This window comes from Cucurbita pepo, chromosome LG15 (assembly GCF_002806865.2).
Source record: "Cucurbita pepo subsp. pepo cultivar mu-cu-16 chromosome LG15, ASM280686v2, whole genome shotgun sequence".
Taxonomy (NCBI): Eukaryota; Viridiplantae; Streptophyta; class Magnoliopsida; order Cucurbitales; family Cucurbitaceae; genus Cucurbita; species Cucurbita pepo.
This window is the reverse complement of record NC_036652.1, coordinates 4,131,456-4,157,016: the sequence shown is the minus strand read 5'-3', so window position 1 is coordinate 4,157,016 and position 25,561 is coordinate 4,131,456. Positions and strand designations below refer to the sequence as shown.

General features: G+C 37.5%; 1 protein-coding gene across 1 annotated transcript; it reads right to left on the bottom strand.

Annotated features, from left to right (window-relative positions):
* Positions 1 to 13,625: 13,625 nt before the first annotated feature.
* LOC111811527 (transmembrane ascorbate ferrireductase 1-like) lies at positions 13,626 to 15,682 on the bottom strand. The gene is made up of 4 exons (XM_023698419.1): positions 15,435 to 15,682; positions 14,483 to 14,531; positions 14,193 to 14,392; positions 13,626 to 14,103 (listed from the first exon to the last, which is right to left on the bottom strand). The coding sequence occupies exons 1-4, from the start codon at positions 15,576 to 15,578 to the stop codon at positions 13,798 to 13,800; spliced, it is 699 nt and encodes a 232-aa protein (XP_023554187.1). The 5' UTR covers positions 15,579 to 15,682; the 3' UTR covers positions 13,626 to 13,797.
* Between the last annotated feature and the right edge of the window lie 9,879 nt (positions 15,683 to 25,561).

Here is a 25,561-nt window from a genome sequence, read left to right as displayed (position 1 = left end):
TCACACTCGCACGTGTGAGTCGTGTGTAGGGAAGTACTACACATCCAATTTGTCCGAGACTGGAGGCCACCCCTAAGATGATTAGAGATAGGTCCCTATTCATGATTGCATGTGTTTGCATTAGCATGGCCCCTATAGTGGGGTCACTTACTGAGTATTTCTTCGAAATACTCAGGCCGTGTGCCATATTGTTTTTCAGGTAAAGGCAAGGCTCCCATGTACGGTTGACGGTGGCATCGTGATCAGAGACTGTGGCGCGTGCATAGGATAGTTGCATATTTAAAATTCCTAGTCTTGGTTAGGATAGGGCGTTTGCATTTCATTCATTTATATTAATTAACTTGTAATCGTTTTATTTTATCTTTTTGAACTCTAGCACAATGTTTGAAACACGTAAGTCCGGCAGTGTTTTCCAATGTTTAAATGTATTCTGAAGTTTTAAATTTTTTTTTCCGCTAATAAAGATGAGCATTCTTAGATTTTTATTTTGCATTAGAGATGAGCATGAGACGTTAGTGGCGACTCTAGATATGTGGAAATTTAGGGTCGTTACATAGACAATTTAAAATCTCAATCCCAACATTTCTAGGACACTGGAGACTTAGCTCTTCGGGACTAATCTACTTTCTAGGAGCATTATGGTCTCGTCCACTAATCGCCCACGATCCTAGGATTCTTGATCTGCTGGAAATGTACTGACCTAGGTCAACATGAAACTATCCTAGCTCTAACGTCTAAATCTTAACTTGATATATTCAAGCATGATTTCTATACATAATCTAAAAAATACATCCATCCGTTCACCTCGAGCACAAATCATAGGATCCCTTCCTCTTTTATAGCACATTTGAAAGCATAAAAAATAACATGCATCTTAAATTCTTATCTATGGGCATTTTGGTAATTTTATAACATGCATGGCATTCTCATCCAAAAAATTCCTTCAAAAGTTCTAACCATACATGTACTAACCACCTACGACAAGATATGTTCCCATGCCAGTATGTAAGTGATCTCTACAAGTATTACTTGAAATTTTTTTAAATAGCTACTTACTTGAGTGATGCCTGCTTTCTTGAGCTCGCCTTTTCCACTTGCTAGGAGCTCTGAATTTTCTGAAATCTCTCTGGTAGGTCATAATTCGAGTTAAATTAAGGTCAATATTGAAATTAGGAGGAAAAATAGTCGAATGGTAAAAAACATTACCTGTCATGTGCCGCGATGTGCAACTTCACACGTGAGTAAGAATTAATGAACTCCATATATGAATTAATCATCTACTTACCCTATATAGCAATTAATGATCATCAAGAGAATTAGTCATCTACTTACCCTATATAGAAATCAACCAACCCCATCTTCTAACATTATATTCCCATCTCACTATTTGGTAGTCTAAAAAATGGTAGGCATGATGAATCTAAGTACAAAAGAAAAATTTTCAATCATCCCAATCAAATAATAAAGCATTGCATACCAGAGTTCATAACCACCCAAGATTAAAATCGAGTTGCATATGATCATCTTTTGAAATATTACTCTTCTTAATTAAAAAGTTTATAAGAGGAGATTAAATATTTCATGGTCCAATCTTATACAAACTTATTTTATAGAATACACTCACATATTTTATGAAGACTTAAAGGTTTAACTATTTCTAATTTTTTAGGTCTTAAAGGCTTTAAAGTTGAGCTATTTTCCCTTAAATTTGTTTGATAAACTATCATTGGCATGCATGTAGTAACCTAAATTAGGTTACTACCATCCTCGTTCATATGTTAAATATATCATATCAAATGAAAAAAAAATAACAAAAAAAAAAAAAAAAAAAAAAGTCAAAGGGGTCCATGGTCGTCGGCGAGACCCAAAAACTCTGGCGAACGCTGGAGTTTTCGTTCGCACACGACCCACGACTCCTGCCTAACTTTTGGATCACCACAACACTAAACCCCAGGCACCACCTGCAAGAAAAGAAAACGTTAAAAAAACGAGAGAGGCAGTGAAACCAACGACGCTCCGGTGAAATGAACCTATACGAAACCGACATCAAAACCTCTGATTTACGCCACAAAAATCATCCTAGAGACTTGTACACACTCCAGGAAAATATTTTGACGCTTCATACATGTCATACATCATCGAGGAGGAAGACAGAACCTTGGGTTTTTGGATCTCCTCAGATTTAGAAGCTTTCAGCATATACGAGCCAAACAAACGCTATGAACAAGAAGAGGAGGAAAAGGAGACTCGAAAACGAAAGAACAAGGAGACAAACAGACGTAAAAAACGATGTTATCGAAAAGAGAGAAAAGTCGCTAGAACCTTTTCTGGTAATCGGGTGAAGAAGACAAGTCCCAACCCAAGATCCGAACATGCAACCCGAATCGGGCTCCCAACCCGTCTGCAGCATAGTCAGTGCCTCGGCCCAGCAAAAGAAATCGTGGCCCAAAGACATCCGCTCCTCAGCCCAACCCCATCAATCGCGACCCGAAACAGTAAACCCATAACCTCGAACCCGACTCCAACCTGTCTGCAACTTAGTCCATCATGTAGGTTAGTGTAGGTTAAATTGCATTTGCATTACTAGTATAGGTTAGTACAAGTTGATTTGTAACTCTATTAATAAACTATAGATTAGGATAGGATATTTAATTCAACGTTGTTTTCCTTTTTCCTTCCCTTATATTTATTTATTTACGAGGTAATAAACTAGGAATGAATTAATATTGCATTTATAATAAGACCTCAAATAGAAGGATAGTAACACTCTTAGATTAAATAGGAAAATTTTGGATTCCATTGATAAAAAGGAAAATTAACAGTTCCTCCACTTCAAGTTATTTATTTATTTATTTATTTTATAGATAGATACAAAAGATCGAAAAACAAAGAAAATTATGAATAAATAACCTTCCTATTTCAAAATAAAAGACAAAATAAATAAGTTATCATACCCATCTATTAAGTGTAGTAAATTTGTAAGTCATTTCAGAATTTCCCTCCGACCTTAGCAATCCTTGAGATTTCTCTGCAAAACACTCTCAATCAGTCCCTCCAATATTATGCAAATTCAATTTCTACGAGAAGAGTCATTGCTCGAAGAGACCCTCACGTAAAGTTCTTCTAATTTTTCCCATCTTCATTGAATCAGAATAGAGTTACTCGAGTTCCAACGAGAATTAATTTTTCGATTTTTCCTTCTAAGTTCAAACTTTGGAAATTTTATTGAGAATCTTATAAACTAAACTTCAAGATGGTATAGAAAAAAAAAATGTTTTGAAAAATTTCATAAACATAAAGAAAATAGTGAAAAATTTCGAAAAATTATCAAAATCAATGAAGGAGAGGTATTTTGTATTTTGTACGGATGTGTACACCATGATACGATCGCATACACCATGATATAATACAATACGTGTATACCATCTCGAAGTCAAGCCTAGGGGGTATGCAAACCTGCCTAGTGGATTCATGTTCTCATGCATGAATCATGCTTAGAGAAGTACTACACGTACAACCCTATTTGAAAAAGAAAATAGAGCTCAAGGAACATTCGCGTAAAGATAGATAGGTCCTACGATAAAATATGATTGTGTGTGATTGCATTTTCCGTCCTTAAACAATGGAGCTACTTATTACATGTTTTTAAATACTCAAGTCACATCAATATACAGATGATGATGCTCGTTGTCGGGCAGTTGAATTATGGTAGCCCTTACATTAGATAGAGCATTTGCATATTATTCTACTTTTTTTTTCAAGCCTTCTACATATTTAGATCTCTCTTTGTTTTTATTTTTTTATTTTATGTTCAATAATGTTATAAACTTGAGGAAACACGACTGTCCTTAGAGACCCACAAAACCAATGTATTGACATGTCTTGCTCTGTCTTGTTCTAAGCCATTGGCCATCTGTTCTGTCCTTTTCCTACTCTCTTTTTGGGTTTTATTTTGGCAATTTTGTGGCTTCACGTAATCTTTTAATTTGAGAAATTAAAGGGTTTAAAGGGCTTCGTGACCAGCAAAGAGTTAGACCCAAAACCATTGACCCAACACAAATAAATGGATCGAGCCTAAAAATAAATGAATCGACCCAACACAAATAAACGATCATTATGCTGTGATGGTCACTATTCCTACCAGGTGTACGACAATAGCTTTAGAGAATGTTAGCCCGACCTGAAAAGGGACCCATTAGATGTATGAACCGACTGGTGGGTCTATACTCACACGTGTGGACCGTGTGTAGAATGGTAAATACACATCCAATTACCTATTTAGGATAGTCGCCTAACCGAATACAAATGGAAAAGATAGATAGATCTCATTCATGATTTTATGTGTTTACATTTAACTTTAATAATGGGGTCACTTACTAACAATGGGGTCACTTACGGAATATTTCTTAAAATGCTCAAGCAATGTGATACTTCTATTTCAACTAAAAGCAACGCACCCCTATATACAGTGGACGATGACATCGTAAGTCGAGACTATGACACATGCATATGATAGTTGTATTTATTTCCCTAAACTTGGTTAGAATATAGTGTTTGTATTTTTAATGTTTGTTTATTTTATTTAGTATTTCGTTATATCATTTTAAAGAGGTTTTCGAATAACAATTTAATAACATGGAACTTAAGAGTCTATTTACTAGAGTTATATCACTTATTTACCCCAAAATGACCTTTAACCGTCTTAATTAGGAGAAAAACACTTTGTACAAATAAAAAATTAGCTATGAGCTAACCGTTCGTGGGCTGCTGGACTTGGTCATCGTTGTGGACCTGGGTTTCGGCCGGTTTGTGGGTCGAATGGATGGGTTCGAGTTGACCCGACCCGACTCCGGTGACCCATGGATTCTTTCTTCTCTATCCAGTTCAGTAACTTGTTACTTTTATCTTCCATTTTGGGTTGAGCTGGTTGGAGCTCTTAATTTACTGGGTTCATCAAACCATTTCTAAGCTAATTAATTAAAACATTTACTTCAATTTCTCATGAACAGTCAAACACATTATCAAGTCTACTAAACATAAAAACAAGCATATGAAAGAAAAAAGAACACTCTAGACACCAATCAAAGAAGCAAATGAAGGGAGAAACGTGAGATTTTATACAACAGAATAGTATATATATATATAAGTATATATATGTACATGGAGGTTGATTGGTTTCCATTTAATTAGGTACATGATTTTGGTTTATACCTGGATCAATTAGGTGCATAGTTTTGGAATCATGAATAGTATTCGGGAATGTCCAAAATTACCTATATATATTTATGTTGGCATTGGTGAAAAATGTAGAAAATCAATTTAGCGTTGTCTTTTGACAATTGGTGAGAGGAAATCATTCAAGGGAGAAGAAATTTGTTAGAACGAAAATGAAAAAATAGAAAGAGTAAAAATAACCCTGAGAAAACTTGGATTTGACATGCTTAAAAAAAAAAAGAGGTGATCTTGTTTCTTGTTAGATTCACCTAGTGGCCAGCTAAAGATATGCCACTCCCCTCACAATAGCCACCTCAAAAATTGGTAATCCATTCATGTTTGTCAAATGGACATCAAATTCACCTATTTAAATAATTATCTTATCTTAAAATGGCTGAGAGTGGCCAACTAAATCTGGGCCACTTCCCTTCAAATGGCCACTTAAAAAATTGGTAATCCATTCGATGTGTTTGTCAAATGGTCAAACGAAAATATTCGATTAACGAAGTAAAGCGTGTAAAAGATAAATAAGGAAACCTCAAACTTTTATCTAACAATCTCCTCCTAAAACCTGTGGTATATCTACTCTATTATTTGAACTCCGATTTTTGAATGAAGTTCCTCAAATTTTACCCACAGACTTGGCGAAGATGTCTTCAAGCTATTCCTCTCTTCGGATGAAGTCAATTTTGATAAGCCCTCGATCTGCACACTCCCGAATGTAATGGAACCTGATCTCTATGTGCTTGCTCCGGTTGTGCAAAATCAGATTTTTGATCAGGGAGATCATAGCCTTGTTGTCCACGTAAAGTATTGGTGGATCGCCTTCTTTTCCGATGAGTTCTTCCATCAATCGCGCAAGCCAGACCCCCTGTGTTGCTGCCGTCGAAGCGGCAATGTGCTCTGCTTCCTCTGCTTCGCAAGAAGATAAAGCAACTAACTTTTGCTTAATTAATTGTCAGCATATCGCGCCGCCTAAGAGAAAGTAAATCATCCCACTAGTGCTCTTACGATCATCAACGTCACCGGCCATGTCACTATCACTGTAGCCGATCAGCTCAAGCTTCTCCTTTTCTTTCCTACGCAGTATCTTACACCCCAGCCTCTGGTTCCGGCTACATAGCGTAGGATGCGTTTGATAGCCACTAGATGCTCCTCCCTAAGTGCTTCCATAAACCTACTCACGTATCCAACGGAATATGCAAGGTCAGGGCGTGTGTTTACCAGATAGCGTAGACTCCCGACAATGCTGCGGTAATTGGTGGAGTCGACTGCCGTCGTAGTGCTGGCCTTCTTCAGTTGGAGTTGGGCCTCCATTGGCATCTTTGTAGGGTTATTGTCAGCTAGCCCAGCTGTGTCCAGTAGCTTCTTTGCGTACGCACTTTGACAGATAGTGATGCCGGCAGTACTCTGTTGCTCTTCCATGTCGAGGTAGTAGCTGAGCACACCGAGATCGCTCATCTTGAAGTTCATTGACATTTCCCTCTTGAATCTTCCAAGGACTTCCATGTCGCCTCCAGTGATTATGAGGTCGTCAACGTACACTCCCACGACCAGTCGCTGCTCGTCGTGGCCGTGCATGTACATGCCATGCTCAGAGGCACAACGCTTGAACTTCAGCGACAGCAGGATACTGTCGAGCTTCGCGTTCCAGGCTCGTGGTGCTTGCTGAAGCCCATAGAGTGCGTTGTGCAGGCGCAATACCTTGTCAGGGTTGTCGTTGTCCAGGAAGCCCAGTGGTTTTCCGACATAGACGATCTCCTTCAGCTCTCTGTTGAGGAAAGCAGATTTCACGTCCATGTGGCGGACCTCCCAGGAATGATGTACCACGATTGCCAGTAATAGGTGGACAGATTTCAACCTTGCCACCGGCGCGAATACCTCCGCGAAGTCCACTCCTTGCTTCCGGACGTAGCCCTTCGCCACCAGACGGGCTTTGTGTTTCACAACTTCTCCATCTTCGTTACGCTTCAGTTTGAAGACCCATTTGAGCTCTATGGCTCGGTGTCCGGCGGCATCTCCTCCAGACTCCACATCTTGTTCTCAGTGATGGACACCATCTCCTCCTGTATTGCCTTCAGCTAGCATAGGTTCCTTTCTGCTTCGGCGAAGGTGTTCGGTTCATCTGCGTTGATGGCATGCAGTTTGGTCACCTCTTCTTCGAGTTCGCGCGTCGCCAGTCCAAGTGGTTCACCTCTTCCCACTAGGTCTTCAATCCTCCGATACCTGGCCACCAGATCATCATCGTGATCAGCATCTAGTGTCGAATCCGCAGTCCGTGGTGTTGCAAACTCCGCTGGTTCAGGGGGTGAAACTGCTGGCAGCGGTGACGATTCTTGATGCTGCACATCTCCTTCTCCCGGCTTGGTGACGAGCTACTTCACCGTGAATTGATTTGGATTTTGGCCTGCCTCGATCACGTCGTACCACTGCCAGAAGGTGCTTTCGTCGAAGATGACGTCGCGAGACACGTGAGCTCACCCCCCCGCAGGATCATAGAGTCTGTAAGCCTTGCTCTCGGGTTCGTAGCCGATGAAGAAGACCTTCAGCCCCCTGGGATCGAGCTTGGCGAGGTGTGGACGTGCTACCTTCATGTATACGACGCAGCCGAACACTCAGAGATGATGTACCGTTGGCTTTTTGTTGTACCAGGCCTCATGTGGCGTCTTCCCGTCGAGGCTTCGCGTTGAGAATGATTGAGGAGATAGACTGCCGTCATTACCGCCTCTCCCCAGAACCTCCCAAGCATCCCGACCATCATCAGTAATGACCTTGTTGTCCCGATGATGGTCTGATTTCGACATTCCACCACCCCGTTCTGCTGGGGGGAGTAGGGCGTCGGTAGTTGCCGCTGCATGTCGAGCTCGTCGCAGTACTTACCGAAGCTCGCTGAGGTGAATTCTCCGCCTCGGTCCGTGCGCAGCATTCGCATCTTCCCGCATTCGGTCTCCGCTCACGCTTGAAGGCGCTTAATTGTCTCTGTCGCCTGGGGTCGCTGGCTTGATGGGCCCGCAGATATCGCCATGCACAAGCTCCAACGGCTCACTGGCACAGTAGGATGTCTGAGATGGAAAGGGGGTGCACCTCTGTTTGCCGATGAGGCACCCGTCGCATAGCTTGTTCACACCTTTAATTGCTGGAAAATCGTGCACCATCTCCTCCTTGTGTAGTTTTTCTAGAGTAGGAAAGTTCAAGTGCCCATACCTTGTGTGCCACCTCCAAGATACTTCTTCGGTCCTAACCGAGAGGCTGACCGGTTGCTCTATCTCCAACTCTAGGATGTAAAAGACGGTTTGTCTAGCACCGAACTTGCATGAGCAGCCGTCGTCGATTATCGCAGATTTTGAGTAACCCGCGCTCGATGGATATGAAGCAGCCGGCCTCATCGAGTTGACCCAGACTCACAAGGTTAGCCTTGAGTCTCGGGATGAAGTAGACGTCGATCAACTTGCAGTGCTGCCTCCCTTGCCGCCGAACAGGATGGTGTCGCGCCCTTCGATCTCGACAACAGAGATGTCGCCGAATCTCACCGTCCCGCGAATCCCCGAGTCGAGATCGGAGAATGCGGATTAGCCCCGGTCATATGGTTTGTTGCCCCTATGTCGAGGACCCATCGCCAGTGCTCATGCTGCTCGCCCCTCTCGCCGGTCTAAGCGAACACTCGCTCCTCCTTCAGTTGAATTGGCTCCCTAGCTAGTGCCTTTGTTACGCCCAGCTAGAGCTCTTCCTCGGGTTCGACGCCGTCGTCGATTATCTCCACCTCCATGAATTTGGAATCGAAATTGGGAACGTCGGATAAGACCGATGCACTCACCATGAAAAGAGCTGACTCTTCCTCCTCAGATCGAGCCACATGGGCCTTATCTTTGTTTCTGAGCTTGCTTAGGTGGCCCTTCTTCCTGCAGTTTAAGCACTGGATTGGCCCGCCATCGGTCGACTCCTTCTTTTGATCCCCCTCTTTCCCGCACTGACACCTATGAGATTTCCTTCTTCCCGCAGTTCGAGCAATAGATTGGCCCGTCATCGATCGACTTCTTCTTTTGATCCCCCTCTTTCCCGCGCATGGCGCCCGTGAGATTTCCATGGCTTCCTACCGCCTTTGCGGCTGGAGGACCCATTGCTCTTGTCGGTGTTGTCGCGGAGCTTTAGGCGTGCAAGTCATTCCCTCCTCAGTGAGGAGTACACGACCCTCCTTATCGACAGCTGAAGCGGCATCATTCTTCCGCTGCTCGACATTACGCAGTCTTCCCGGTCACCTCTTCCACCGTTAGGTCGTTCACGTCAAGTAATGTCTCGATTGAAATTATGACTTGCTCGAGGTGATCGGGGATTCTGTCTTGCTGATGCTCCCACCGAGAGTGGTGCTGCTGTTGGCGAGCGAATTCGCCGTCCGTAAAGCAGATCTATGTGTTGTTAGATCGACGCTCTAACCACTTGAGCTATTCAACTTGGCTTTTGATAAAGTCGGCTCCTCTGCAATGATATACTACCGGGGGATTAAACTAGGCTCTGATACCACTTGTTGTCTTTTGACAATTAGTGAGAGGAAATCGTTGACATAAAGAGAGAAGAAATTTGTTGGAAGAAAATGAAAAAAAATATTAAGTGTAAAAATAACAGATTGAGAACTTGGGATTTCACTTTGCTTAAAAGAGCGGTGATCTTGTTTTATCAAGTAGATTCACCTATTTAAATAATTATTTATCTTAAGAATGGCCTAGAGTGGCCAACTAAATCTGTGTCACTTCATAGCCACCTAAAAAATTGGTAATCCATTCGACGTGTTTGTCAAATGGTCAAACGAAAATATTCGATTAACTGAGTAAAACGTGTAAAAGCTAAATAAGGAACGAAAATATTAGATTAACGGATTAAAACATGTAAAAGCTAAATAAGGAAATTTCAGACTTTGGCTTTTATCTGACATTTAGCATTTTTTTAGTAATACAAAGCTCTCTTCTCTCAAAAGTTCTACCAAATTTCTCTGTTGTCACCAACAACGGGTATGAGAGCGATTTTGCAGCAGCAAAAATGGTAGCAAAAAGATAAGTTGATAACTTCGTTCAACCCGTCATCCCGAGATTTGATGGTCACTATGATCATTGGGCGATGTTGATGAAAATTTTTCTCAGATCAAAGGAGTTCTTTGATATAGTGGAGATGGGTTATGAAGAGCCAACTGAAGGCGAGGACTCTCAGATGTTCAACAACATCGATTGGCAGCATCAAATTTGAAGGACCCGAAGGTCAAGAACTACTTATTTCAGTCCATTGATTGGACTATCTTGGAAACTATGCTTGAGAAAAAGACGTCCAAGGAGATTTAGGATTCAATGAAGAGAAAGTATCAAGGTTCAACGAGAGTAGAGCATGCTCAACTTCAAGCAATTAGAAGAGACTTTGAAATTCTCCAAATGCAAAAGGAAGAAAGAGTGAATGATTATATTAGCAAGGTTAGGAGTCTTGCAAATAAAATGAGAATGCATGGTGATTCAACCATGGATGTTGCAATTGTAGAAAAGATTTTGCGATATCTAACTCCAAAGTTTAATTATATTGTATGTTCTATTGAAGAAACAAACAATGTCGAGGAAATGCAAATTGATGAACTCCAAAAGCTCCATGCTAGTACATGAGCAGAAGCTTAATCGTACAAGTGCAATAGAGGAGATGACAACCTTAAAGATATCTACACCAGGTGAAGCTTCAAGCTCCAGAGGTAGAGGGCAAGGAAGAAGCAAAGGTCGTGGAAGAGGCGGTCGAGAAAGAACTAGAGATATTGGCAGGTCATCAGATCTAGTCAAAGGCGATTATGACAACAAAAACAAGGGACATTTTGACAAGTTTAAGATGGAATGCTACAGATGTGGATGCCTTAGACATTACAAGAACGAATGCTATACCAGGTTGAAGAAGAAGAAAGGAGACAACCCTACTTTGCAGAGAAAAGAGAAGAAGAAACTTTGTTAATGTCATTCCATGCAATGAAGGTCACAAATCAAGGTGTGTGGGTCGTAGACTCTAGATGTGGCAACCATATGACAGATTGTAGGGAATTCTTTTCAGCTCTTTATGAAAGTTTTCGTACCGCTGTTCGTCTTGCCAACAATGCAATGGTCCAAGTGATGGAAAAGTAGCCGTAGATATCAAGACTAAAAATGGCTTTGTAGAGTAAATTTCTAATGTGCTTTATATTTATATTCCTGATTTGAAGGCCAATTTGATTAGTATCGGTCAATGGCAAGAAAAAGGATATGTAATCACATTCCAAAATAATGAAGGTGAGATTTATGACTCCAAAAGAAGACGATTGCTAAGATGAAGATGACTACCAACCGGTTATATCCGTTAACATTAAATATCGTTGCCAGAAGTTTGATGATGAAGAAAGAAGATACCGACTTTGGCATTTTAGGTATGGTCATTTACGCTTTAAAAAGTTGACGTTTTCTTTAAAGAATATGGTGACTGATTTACCAGACATCACTCCTCTCTTAGAAATTTGCGAGAGCGGTGTGGTAGCAAAGCATGAAGAAATTCTTTTCCATCCAGAAAATCAAGAAGAATTCAACCAATTTTGGAGTTGGTTCATTAAGACATATGTGGTTCGATCTCTCCCACATCAAATGGTAACAAGAAATATTTCATAACCCTCATTCATGATTTTAGTGGGAAAATATGGATTTATTTATTGCACACCAAATTGGAAGCTTTTGATTGTTTCAAGAATTTTTGTGTTATGATGAAGACTGGAATTGGAAGAAGAGTTAAGGCTTTAAGAATTGACAGAGATGGAGAGTTTTGCTCTAACGAGTTTACTAAGTTTTGTGAAGAGAAAGGCATAAAGAGGCAGTTGACAGCAACATATACACCACAACAATATGGTGTGGCGGAAAGAAATAAATAAGATCATTCTTAACATGGTTCAAAGTTTGCTAAATAAAGAAGTTCCAAAGGAATTCTGACCAAAAGCTGTTGTATGGTCAGTTCACATTCTCAACCGAAGTTCTACTTTCTCTTTTAGAGATATGACTCCACAATAAGCATGAGCGGAAGGAAGCCTGCGACAGACCACTTTAAAATCTTTGGATACATAGCATATGCACACATTCATGACGAGAGAAGGAAGAAACTTGAGGACAAGAGTTTGAAATGTGTGTTTCTTGGAGTATGTGAGACTTCTAAGGCGTACAAACTCTATGATCCATTGACAAAGAAGGTGGTGATGAGTCGCGATGTGATCTTCGAGGAAAAGAAGACATGGAAATGGGAAGAAAAGGTCACCGTGAATCAGCATATTCACATGGATCTTGAAGAAGAAGTTGAAACCCTATTCAACCTATGGAGAGAGCTCATCACAAGCTCAACAAGAAAAATCAATAGTAGAAGAAGATCATGATTATAATCAAAGAAATCTAAGAACAAGAAAGAGACCAGCTTGGATGATTGATTATGAGCTGGATTATGACTCAGTTCTGATAGTGCTTATTTTGCATTATTTATGGATAATGATTCAATAGTCTATGAAGAAACTATCAAGAAAAAGAAATGGAGAGAAGCAATGGACAGTAAAATCAAATTTAGAACATGGTGAGGGGGACAAGTAGAAGGCACGCCTGGTTGCAAAAGAATACAAGCAGAAGTATGAAGTTGATTATAAGGAGGTATTTGCACCAGTAGCACGTCGATACTATAAGGCTCTTATTAATTTCAATTGCAGCACACAAATCATGGCCTATCTATCAACTTGATGTGAAGTCGGCGTTCCTACATGGAGAGCTTCAAGAAGAGGTATAGGTGGAGCAACCAGATGATTTTGTACCGAAAGGTAAAGAGGAAAAAGTATATAAGTGAGCGCACATTTGAAACTCTATTAGAACGGTACAAAATAGATGAGCGCACATTTTGGAACTGGTTTGAAGTTGTACAAGGATATTGAAGGGCTAGAGGTTGATAATAAGTATTTCAAGCACATTGTGAGAAGTTTCCGTACTTGATCTCAACAAAATCAGACATCACATATGTTGTTAGCATGATAAGTCGTTACATGGATCATCCAACAGAAAAGCATCTCAATGCAGCAAGAACAATACTTCTTTCATGATGAGTTCCGGAGCTATTTGTTGGTTTTCAAAGAAGTAGACTATTGTGACATTCTCAACTATCGTAGCAGTGACAGCAATAGTATGATCGTTCCAAACAATTTGATTAAGAAAGATGCTTGAAATTCTAAATTAGAATCAACTAGGTTCGACCCTTATCTATTGTGATAATCTATCATCTATCAACTATCAAGTTATCTAAAAATCTGAAGAAAGCACATAGATATTCGATTCCATTTCTTACGTGATTTGTGTAAAGAATCCACTATTGAACTGAATTCTTATCAAAGTGACGAACAAATCGCATACTTATTCACAAACCCCTTCAAACATTAATTAATTAAAACATTTACTTCAATTTCAGATGAACAGTGAAACACATTATCAAGTCTACTAAACATACAAACAAGCATATGAAAGAGAAAAGAACACACTAGACACCAATGAAAGAAGCAAATGAAGAAGAGAGAAACATGAGATTTCATATAGCAGTATAGGCATCAGCGTCGTGTTCTTGAACGGAGTGGTGTGAAGCAACACTCAAAAGCACAGAGGCTCCAAATACTATAGTGATAATAGCAGTGAAGTTCACAAGAAACGCCTCACTCCCGTATTTGTCCACCCCCCCGCTCTCCAGAAACGTCAGCTTCTCTAAGAACCCCAGCGCCGAGTTCCCCACAGCCAATATGTACACACTGATACCCACAACCACATGCCATGGAAGTGATGCTCTTCGGAGATCCGCCGACCCGCCAGGGTAGAAGAATGTCACCAGTCCGTACACCCACTGCACATTCCATTGCATTACAAATTAAATTAAATTCAATTCAATTAAATTAAAATAGGAAAAGCATATGGTGGCAAACATGTAAATACCTGGACACCATACAGGGCAATTACGCCAATTCCAATCCAGGAATGCAAGCTGTAAAGATTAGGGATCCCGCTTTCATTATGGTTTTTGAATGCTGCCCAGATTCCCACGATGCCCAGTGCCAAAGCGACGCCGTGTAGCACCAAATGGATCACCTTTTTTACTTCTTTTCTCAATGGTAGTGATTTATAACTAATTATTGCTGCAATTTTTTTTCCCCCCTTTAATTAACCTAGATTTGGAAATAAATATTTGAATTTTCAAATTATAAAATTGAAATTAGTTTCGTTACCTTCCCCTCCTATGATGATCAACCCGAGTAGCATAAGAACCGGATGAATCTATTCATAAAAATAAAATAAAATTATCACATCATTGTTATATTTTTAATCAACTTTAACGAAAATATTATAATTTTCAAAAGAATAAGAATAATTATTTCCCTAAGAGAGAAATCATAAAAAATTGTAGAGGTCAGATATAAGATAGGATAAGAAGACCATGCCTCACAATTTAACAATATATATCTATACTTGGCAGCTTTAAATTATGTATGAAATTAATGTTGGATGAGTAAAATTTAACAATAAATTATCTTATTTTTTCATTTAATTCTAGCCAAATTCTAAAAATAAAAACTATTTTTTTAGTTTTTAAAATGAGAAATAGAAAAAAAAAAAAAAAAATAGTATTTACAAACTAATTTTAAAAAATTAAAATTATAGTTATGAAACAAAATCTTAAATTTTAAATCTTTTAATTTCTTCGAAACTCTCTTATTATAGCTATTAAAACATGACGTGGATCCAAGTTTCCACTTACTGAAATACAAATATTTTAATTACAGAACACATGAAATTCATTATAAATTTTTTAAATCACAAAATAAAATCTTTAATGAATAGAAATGAATAATTAAATAGTAAAATAAATGTTTATAATTAATAATGTATTAAAAGAATTAGAAAAGTAAAGGCTTAATTATGAATTAAAAAAAGACTTTGAATAAGTCAAATCACATGAGCCAAATTAAAAATAAAAAATTAGTGAATTAATAATTAGACTATAAAATAAGAATAAACTTACAACCATTCAAAGAAAACATATTATACTTTTCCCACTTCCTTATCCTTGATTTGATAAATTCGAGAAAAAAAAAATAGAAAATAAAATGAAAATAGAGCGAAATTGGAGAAATTCGAAATTATGAAGAAAATAACGAAATATTTGGTTTCGAGGCTTACGTTGAAGATAAGGTTCTTATTGACGGCCTCCCAAGCCAGGCCGCCTCTGAAGTGAACGGCCCAAACCAGGACAAGAATCAGCGCCACGATTGCCAGTACATGACTCACCACAGTGAACGGAAAAGCCTTCACCGGTAGCCCCATGCTTTTCTCTCCGCCGCTCTCTCTCTCTCTCTCTCTCTCTCCGCCGCTCTGGGATTCGAACCAATTCTCGAAGGCTGTGGGTTTTGTTTTGTTTGATGGTGTGGTGTTCGGTTTGGGTTTGACGCCGAAGCCTTGTTTTTAAACCTTTTTGAGAATCGACGTAGATAAGTACGCCACGTGTAGGGTTTGGATTAGTTGGAACTTATTGTCAAGATTGGTCTATATGGAGTTACCGTGTCGTTTTGCTCTCCGTTCATCACAGCTAACACTTGTTCACAACCATTAATTCAAATGCCCAATCCAAGTAGAGCAGCTAAGCAGGCTCTTCGATAAGGGCCCATTTAAATTCAAAACATAAATTTAAAAAAAATCAAATAAACCCATTCAAAAATTAGATCCTAATTTAAATAATGGTTCGTTTAGGGGATAATATTTAACCCATAAGTACACGTGAGATACCACAACTTAATAATTCTTCCGTTTGGAGACTGATCCCGTCAATTTAAAATTCATTTTGAAAAGATTTTTCTCATTGTCAATATCTTCACCACACAGCAACATTTGTAGAAACTATATAAATACCACCGTTTTGTTAACATGTCAAAATGGTATCGTCTTAGAATGTGTTTTGTGTTTGAATGATAAATTTGGTTGTTTGCCAACTATATGACACTTGTCTAGTCTTAGTATTGGTTGGTACTGGTTGGGCACCACTTCTGTGTTGCCACCTTGTGTGTCTGTATGTTGGGGTCACAACCTACTGTTTTCATAGTATGGTTATGATAGTCTCTTCTACTTAAACTAGTTATCGTCCTCAATGGCTTTCTCAGGGGTGCAATTGCATCATGGATTGTGACATTCTCTCCCACTTGATCTTGGCATCGTTCCAATGATAATCTGAACATCGAACTACCTGCTATCTAATTTGCTAGAAATAAACTTGCCTCAAAATGAATACGAAAAACTGTGTATTACTTATGAATATTCCACTCACAGCATAAGCACGATAAACTGTCCAATGGCTTTCGAATATCTGACTATGGACCCTATTATGTCTTTCTTTGGAATTCGGTCCAAGACTCACTAGACAAACCATGACAAAAACTAGCATTGATATATCTTCGCCTAAGCTAAGTGAGGCCATCTTAGCCTCAACATATGTATTCTCTTAGTCGCACATACTAACAACAATATTTCCTCATCGACATCTCTTATTAAAGCAAAGTTTAGAAGCTTTTTAATACCGTCCTTTCATTTGTTGACACTATTTTTTAGCTAACTCTTTACTTAACCATGCATGGTCGATGGTGCATTGATGCTCCTCTTAGTCTTGTTGTAGCTTTTCTAATATGCCTTTAACCTCTAACCCAGTGCTACTTCTCGAGCAAATATTGATCTTGACATCCCTTGTGAAACCGTCTGCTTTAGGCACAAGATAATGGCTCGAGGAATATACATGTACTCACTTTTTGGAGCACTTCTATGGACGCGATCTGCCTCTCTTGTGCTCACTCTTCTTGGAGCACTTACACAAGCATCGCACCTCTCTCGTGGTCATTCCTCTCAGTGCACAGGCCGATGGCTCAAGAAATACACATGTGCTAACTTCTTGGAGCACTTCAATGAGTGCTACTTGCTTCTTTCATGCTCACTCTGCTCAGAGCACTTCCACGAGCGTCACGTCTCTCTCATGTTCATTCCTCTTAGAGTCCTTCCTCAAAAGGTATGAGCTCAAAGTAAGGTTCTCAAGTACTGGTTCAAGACTCGTCTTCTCCAATAATACTCTTCGTTAAGCATTATTAATTCTCAACGGCTACTCTTCCAGCGAGTTTTTTTTCGATAATTATCAACCCAATTTAGTTGTATCCCAAGCTCTTGGCAGATGAGTGTGGTTCTTGCTTTATTGATGGGTAAGACTTTTCCCAACTTAAGAAGTTTAGCTTCAACTCCCAAAGCTATTTTGATTCTGACTCACAACTACCCTGTTGAATCTAGCACTCGTAATGCACCTGTGAAGTCTTCAATTAACCCTCGAGTTTCTTATTTGACTATCTTGTCTAACATTTTTTCATATATATTCAATAACACCTTCAACAAACCAGACATTGTCTTCTCCTTGACGATATTGAACGCCACGTTTCTAGATAGCTTTAACTAGATCAACTCTAGAGCCTATCAATCATTGAGTTTCCACCATTTTTCAAGACAACATCAACTAGATCAACCCTGGAGCTACGGATCCTTGAGCTTCCACCGCATTTCAAGACAATGTCAATTGGATCAACCTTGGAGCCAACTGATCCTTGAGTTCAACTGCGTTTTAGGAGAGTGTCAACTAGATCAACCCTAGAGATTACAAATCCTTGAGCTTCCACCACGTTTCAGAACAACGTCAACTAGACAACCGTAGAGCGTATCAACCCTTGAGCTTCCATTGTGTTGCAAGAGAGTATCAACTGGATTAAATATGGAGCCTACCGATCCTTTAGCTTGCACTGCATTTCAGGACAACATCAACTGGATCAATCATAGAGACTTTCGATCCTTGAGCTTCCACTATGTATCTAAGCATTATCAATTAGATCAACCCTAGAGCCTAGGATCATTGAGCTTCTGTTGCTATGTGGTTATGGAATCCAGCTTCACTCTAGACAAGAATTCGCAAAAATCTTTATGGTATAGATAATCTTCCATCGGCATCTTCTAGAAGTTGATCCAACCTGTGAATCTTTAAGCTTATGTTGCTCCATGGTCATGGAATCCATCTTCATCCCAACACAAGAGTTTATGAAGATATTTATAGTACAGATAATATCATCCAAAAACTGATATCAGATCCATCCATGAAGCTATTCTCCAATAATTGTCATACTAGAACGAACCTTCTCTTTATCCATTTCCAGCCATGTCAAAGGGGAAAACATATAACTTCCTTCTCCAAATTTTATGGTAAAAAGGATTCATCCTTTGAACCGAGCTAGAATTAAGCTTCTTTTGGCCATTGATGGGTTCCTTCGTCTACAGTGATAGGGCCCCTGATCCACCCACATATCTATTGCCATCAACTTCTTTTTGATTATCATCTGCACCTGGTAACCGCTCATTCTTTCTACTATATCATCTCTCATCTTCATTAGCATCTCCTCCACCTTAATTTTCTCATATGGGTCGTTTTCGTCCACCAACTTCTGTGGGATTCTAGCAACTGGGCTGTTGCCATTCACATTCTCAGGTAAGATTTCAACTTTTGGGTTAACTTCGCTCGTTGACAGCGGTGTGTCGGTTTTTCATGGCTAGGTAGTTGACATATTCAATTAGAGACCTCTTATTTTTTCTTTTTCTCATATTCACATAAGAACATGGTGAACTCTCTGGTTCCATTTGTTACAATTGCACAACTCACCTATTCGATCTAGATGAAGAATATAAAAAAATAATAATAATAATAAATAAAGAGAAATATACATGGAGATTGAAAACTTCATCTAATAACATAAATTTCATGTTAGAAATTAAATAAGAGAATAAATAGGATAAGATGAGTTCTATCTTATACTTAAATCATTTAACTATTAAATTTCTTTAACTCTTAACTAAAGTTAATTATCTTATGGAGTTTTCCATCCAGTGCTACCACATACGTGTCTCTTTGCATCCTCTCTATCTTATTTTACATGTTCTTCATCTAGATCGAGTATGTGAGTGGTGTGATTTTAACAAATGGTATTAAAGCTAGGATAGATTCATCACGATCTGTGAAGATAGAAAGTTCAAAAATTGGGATCAAGAAGATTGATGGATCTAATATCGGTTTCTAAAAGATGTAATGTAATGGCCCAGACCCACCGCTACCAATATTGTCCGCTTTTGGCTTTCCCTTTTGGGTTTCCCCTCAGACCTTTAGAATGCGTTCAGTAGGAGGAGGTTTTTACACCCTTATAAAGAATGTTTTGTTCTCTTCTCCAATCGAGGTGACATCTCATAATCCACCCCCTTCGAACTTAGCGTCCTCGCTAGCACTCGTGCCCTTCTACAACAGTGCTCAAACGTGAATATCCATAGCCCAACAACTTTCGATGTGTGAAAATGTACCCATTTGAAGCAAGACCAACAAGGATTCGAAGTTTTTGGGTTGATTGAACTTTTTTTAAGTTAAGTTTCAAATTCAGTAGGATTAAAATTCTTGATTTTGAAAACATGATCTGAGGGCCCGGAGTTGAGTACATTATTGCTAATTTTTTGTTTGCTAAGTGATTTTATTGTTGGAATGCTATATAAGCTTGGTCAAATCTTTATTTGATGTATGTTATATTATAAAAGTCCTAACATGAACCATGATGTTAATCTCCTAAGAATTCTCACTATGATTTTAAAGATGTATATATAACTATATAAATTATGAGAACGTTGTACGAAAGAATGATTTTATAATGCATCAGGTTTAAAATTTATATTTCGAACTTGTGGAATCTCATATAGGTATGTTATTCATATAGGCATGAAATCACGCTCTTACTTTTTCATGAATTTTCTAGTGTCCTTATCAACATTAAAGCATTTAGTATAGGTTGGTGTATACAAAATTGTTATCAATTATATATAAACATTACACGTACTCAACCAGTTCCAAAGAACATGAAAATGATGCGAGTTTGGTGGGTTTTGTGGGTGAAAACGTGCAATGAAACTATGGGCATAAAGTTGATGCAAGCATAAAGAAAGAACCGAAGCTCAAGACCATGACTTTAGATCGAACCAACGACATAATTCATTTTTCTATAGGCTTGTATTTTTCGATCATAACTATGGAGTAATTTACTTAATAGTTTTAATACTCGAACATTTTTTTAATAAGAATTTTCAATAATTATTACACAAATCATGGGTAAGTTATGTATTCAAGTTGATTAAGTTTTAGGAACAAAAATTAGTATGATGTGGGCCCAATCATGTTTTAATAAGTGTGATAGTTATATAAGTTCGGATTTGGTAACATTTTAATTGCTGAGTTTAGTGAAAGCATTTTGGTGTTATGTCAATTTACCATTAATTTCATGTTGACGTGACACTTCTTATTATTTAAAAAGAAAAACATTCTCATCTTTCTCCTTCAATTCATCAATGGCCACCATCACCCTCAAGGGTCACTTTTGTTTTTTTTTTTCAATCCACTTGTAGCTACATTTCGTCTAGCCCATCCACGTGTCACAATCGCGTTCTTATGTAATGTTCGCAAGTGATTGTGCGACACTCACTCTCATCACTGAGTGAATCAGTTGATTCAAAATTGTGTCTCCTTCGACCTGACAACGTATACCCAAGAATTTAACTACCCATTGAGAAGAAAATTTTAGAAGATCGGAGTAGATAAAGATTTTAGGAAAAGAGTTTGAAAACAAGATTTGAAAAAACTGAAAAAAAACAACTATATAGGTAAAAAAAAAAAAAATCGTCCCAGCTTATATAGCATATAACTCAGAATATGAAGAATTGATGACTAGTCGTATCCCCATGTATAGTACAATCTGAGGCACTTCATATCTACAGACGTACACATGATTCTGCCGAAACGTTACGCTTGAAAGATACAATAAGGAAAGTATACATCATGAAAGTAGCAAAGGAAAGTAATAAAGTGATACAAGACAAGGGTTTTGGCATGCAACAGGCATGCGGCCATGGGCAACACGACTTGCACAAACATGACCGTGACACTAAGCATCCAAAACACTTCTCCGCTATTCCCAACCCTGTTACATGTGGTGTCTGTATTTCATTTTGGATAGTTCCTATCGAGATCTATCAACAACTCGGCTTTGACATGTTTTCAGACAGATATGGTCGAGTCTCCTATGTGTGTTGCCAATGATGAAAATTCAAAATATAGTTGTCAATCCTCATTTGAAGCATTTTCTTATTTGGGTCTCGTTCATTGTTGAATATGTAGTTATGGAGAGAAGAAGCAAAGATTTTCTCTTCCTTGTTGATTCATCCCTACTCGATTGAAATAACGTTCTATTTATCGACATAAAAAAATGAGGTTGTAATTTAAGCGAAGTCTTTGAGTGCAATGATGTTATAGTTAGATCACGTAGATGTTGGGATCCCACATGGGTAGTCAGACTATGAATACTTGAAAACCACCTCCAACCAAATAAGGCATATGGTTCCTTTGGCTTTTTCGAATGTAAAGACTCGAGCATTGATGATAGAAAAGACTCGAAAGCAACAAGAGAGCACAACTTAGCACCATAGAGTGTAGCTACCCTATGATCCTTTTCTAAGGTCCTTTTCTCGTCCATAAAGTTATAAGGTTACAATCCAATTTTTGAAGTTTTGAATCGAAAAATGTAAAATAAATAAATATTAATTAATTAATGATAGAATTTACAAAAATTAAAAACAAATAGCACCATAAAAAAGAAGAAGGTGTTTTCAAGTTATTACAAACTAAAAATGAGGTTGGGATAAGATACATTTTCAAACAAAACATAAAAACTCAAGACTAGATTGACCTCTCTATGATCGTGCAACTCTTGAACAGTCCCCCACTATGATTGACAGCCAATGAACACCTGTAAAAAAAAATATAGAATGGAGTGAGTATACACCTTATCGAGGGTTTGGAGATGGATTACTACACGACTTGCTCTAGTCTCTAGGAATTTTGAAGTTCTGATCGGTTCTCTTATATGTCATAGACCCTGTTGAGGGTTTGAAAGCTATTCATCGGTTTCTAATGCTGCAGATCTATTGGACGAACGAATCTCACCTTTAGGTGAATCAACTTCTCTATTCTCATACACAATAGGCTTACATAGCCACAATAGTAAATGACTTGTATCTTGCATTGAGGCGTGATCTCATCATCTCATAAGGCAATATAGTGTCTCGTTTGAACATATTTGTGTAAGGTTAACTAGCGACCCTTCCACTTGAAATATCATACGGTCAACATTTGAGGGAGCGATCCCACGTGCTTGCCAGATACTAAGTCTACCCATGTGGTCTCTCACCCCTCTCAAGATAGGTTTAAAGTACAACAAGCCTCTTCATGAGACCCTTGATTGTTTCCACATATGATAGTGACAACTAGTCACCTCGACAAACTACACTACCTAGCATAGGCTTGGCTCGATGATAATGCTACTATGCAACTACTACATGGCAGGGCGTTGCTAGCACTATGTTGTACTAGAAAGATAGGGGTAGAGACTCTAGTGACACTGTTCATACTGCTAATAGGCCTATTAATTAGGGGTGTATATTGAACCCGACAACTCGGCTGCTCGAACTGACCCAACCCGATTTATAAGGGTTGGATTAATGTTTCAGGTTGGGTTGGATTAATTTTTTGAAACCAAATAAAATCGATTTGAATTTCGGATTCATTTAATAAAATTTCAAGTAGACTAGAGTCGAACAAAATCTTATAAAATATATTAAGATTTCTTCAATATTCACGAGTCTTCTAGAGGGGTAATTTGGCAATCCTGACAATCTATCTGTGCAAGTTTGATACATTATTTATAATAGGAATAAACTAACCAACAACTATTCATATATTTTATACTATTTTTAAATAGGTTGTTAATAAATTAACAAATATATACTTTATATTAATTTTAAACACATTATTTATAATATAAATAAAATAACGAACAATCATCCATCAGTTTTTGTCTTTTTGATTATGATAGGTTTATTAATTATGATTAATACCGAAATTATTTTGAAGCAAAGACATATTGTGTTGAACTCTTTTTAATATGAAAATTTATTTTTTTGTGTTGCCTTTTGTGTTGACTACTGTGAATGTTTTTTAATAATTCTTTTTATTTTTTTATATAAAAGTAAATGATTTTAAATATTGAGTTTTGATTTAAATATTAAATTTTATCGAAAGTTGTCCAAAATATTTTGACTCTATACGGTATCTTCTGGATCAACATTTAGCACGAATGTGAGGATTTTTTTAATTATTTTATAATTTTTTTTACACGAGACACAAAATTCCATTAATAAGAAATTAGTTTCATTAGATCTTTATCAACTGCCTGAAGATTTTGTTTTAAAATTGAGAGTAATTCTAAATTCTAAATTATTTATTTATTATTTCTTTGTTACAATCTACGTTGTTATATCACAATTTATATTTTTATGATATTTTAGAGTTTTCCAGTTTTATCAATGTCATTGATCGCTTATGGATGTATATAATAAAATGATGTAAAATTCACCAGAATAAATGTAAGTATACACGGTTACAAATAACAAGTAATAAGTAAATTATTGATTCCACCAAGAACCTCTCTTTTTTGTTAGTCTTATGGCTGGAAATGAAGTGAGTTTTTGGGTAGCATTCAAATGGTGCTGGTCATTTTAAACTAATTAAACCAAATTAACGAGAGTGTTACTATTGTCGAAAAACAGAAAATGATAAGAAAATCAACAATAATAAGGATGATTTTGGTGAGAGAGATTAAATAGATAAGTTAGTTGAGTTTTGTGGTAGATTTTAGTTTCTTCTAATAGATTCTTAAGTCCACTCCCCGTGATTATTTCCATAATCATTTCTTAATTTCTATTAACAAGACTGTAGGAGAAGAATTATTCATAATCCTTGTATTACCTTCAAGTATGTTTGCAATGAAACTAGAGTATTAAACATGATTTCATTGCTCCCTTTCTTCTCCCGAATAAGAAAACAACTATGTAGGTAAAGTAGCTAATTAAATACACATGTAAATCACTACCAACCACTCTTTAATAAATTAAAATCATACTGTCAACATACTTAAACTACATAAAACTCTCTCGTTTCCTCTATAAAGTTTAACTCTCCATACAAACTGAATTAAACAGAAGAACCCATCTCAATCATATTAAATTTATAGATTAAGAAAAGAGAGTAAGGAATTAGAAATTTATCTACGTTTGTTGCGGTTCTTCAATGGAAGTTCCCCCCTTGAGCTCTCACATCTACCTCTTTGCCCTAATCAATCATTCTTGGTCTTTTTTTTCTTTTGCTGTCAATAGCTCCTGGATTAGGGTTTCCTCTTCTTCTTCTCGAATTTCACAGCAGTTCACTGCAGTAGAGGTTGCTGCTGTCTAATCCAAAAAATCTATTTTCTAAAGTGTGGCTCTCCTCTTTTTTTAGGTATCCTTTTCGTTTTATAAGGTTTGTTTCTTCTCACTTGGGACTGAGTAAGGATAAAATCGTCCATCCAAGATGTTTTTAATTTGGAAGTTAATGACTTAGGTGGATTGCTGATGTAGATTAAAATTTCCATATCATCCACGAAAAGTTTGCTTTTCGTAATGCTTCAGCATTAGGGTCAGCAATTTATTTCCAAATTTGCAAGCAGTGTTGTTTCCAAATTTGCTACAGCATCATGGTTCAACATAAATGTTATGAAATTTTACCAAATAACTTAATTAAGTGTTCAATTAAGCTTGATTTATGCAAATTGATCTTCTTTTCAAACCACAATTGACTATTTCATGTATACTAATTAGAACAAATGAAGCAATTAATGAGAAAATTGTGAGTATGAGTGTAAAATTAACTATAAAAAAATTTATATAACTCTACTTTTAGAGAGTTATCAGTCATGCGTGTATTTCAATGTAAGTAAAATATTTTTGTAGTATTTTTTATTTTTGTGATGTATAGTTTGTTTAAACTAATTATTTTTATTGTTTTTTAATTTCAGAGTCTATCCTTATATTTTCCTTACTTTGAGGGTAACCAATGGCTGAAGTGTCAATATTTAATTGTCTTTAGTTCTATTTAGGATGTTACACTCTTAACTTATTGTTGATGTTGAATAATTTATTTTTCTGAATGATTATAGATTGATTTTAATTTGTTTGTGAACTTCTAATATTTTTTTATTATCTAAGATTCTACCGAATGATTATGAATTTTGGATAAATAAAAGTTTTTTAATTTTTTTTTTTTTTAAGAACCCGACAAACCA

Excerpts from the sequence above, each read along its gene's own strand:
- LOC111811527 (XM_023698419.1), bottom strand. The coding sequence starts at position 15,578 with ATGGGGCTACCGGTGAAGGCTTTTCCGTTCACTGTGGTGAGTCATGTA. Across the intron at positions 14,393-14,482 it reads GATCATCATAGGAGGGGAAG|CAATAATTAGTTATAAATCA; the intron begins GTAACGAAACTA and ends AAAAAATTGCAG. Across the intron at positions 14,104-14,192 it reads TTGCCCTGTATGGTGTCCAG|TGGGTGTACGGACTGGTGAC; the intron begins GTATTTACATGT and ends TGGAATGTGCAG.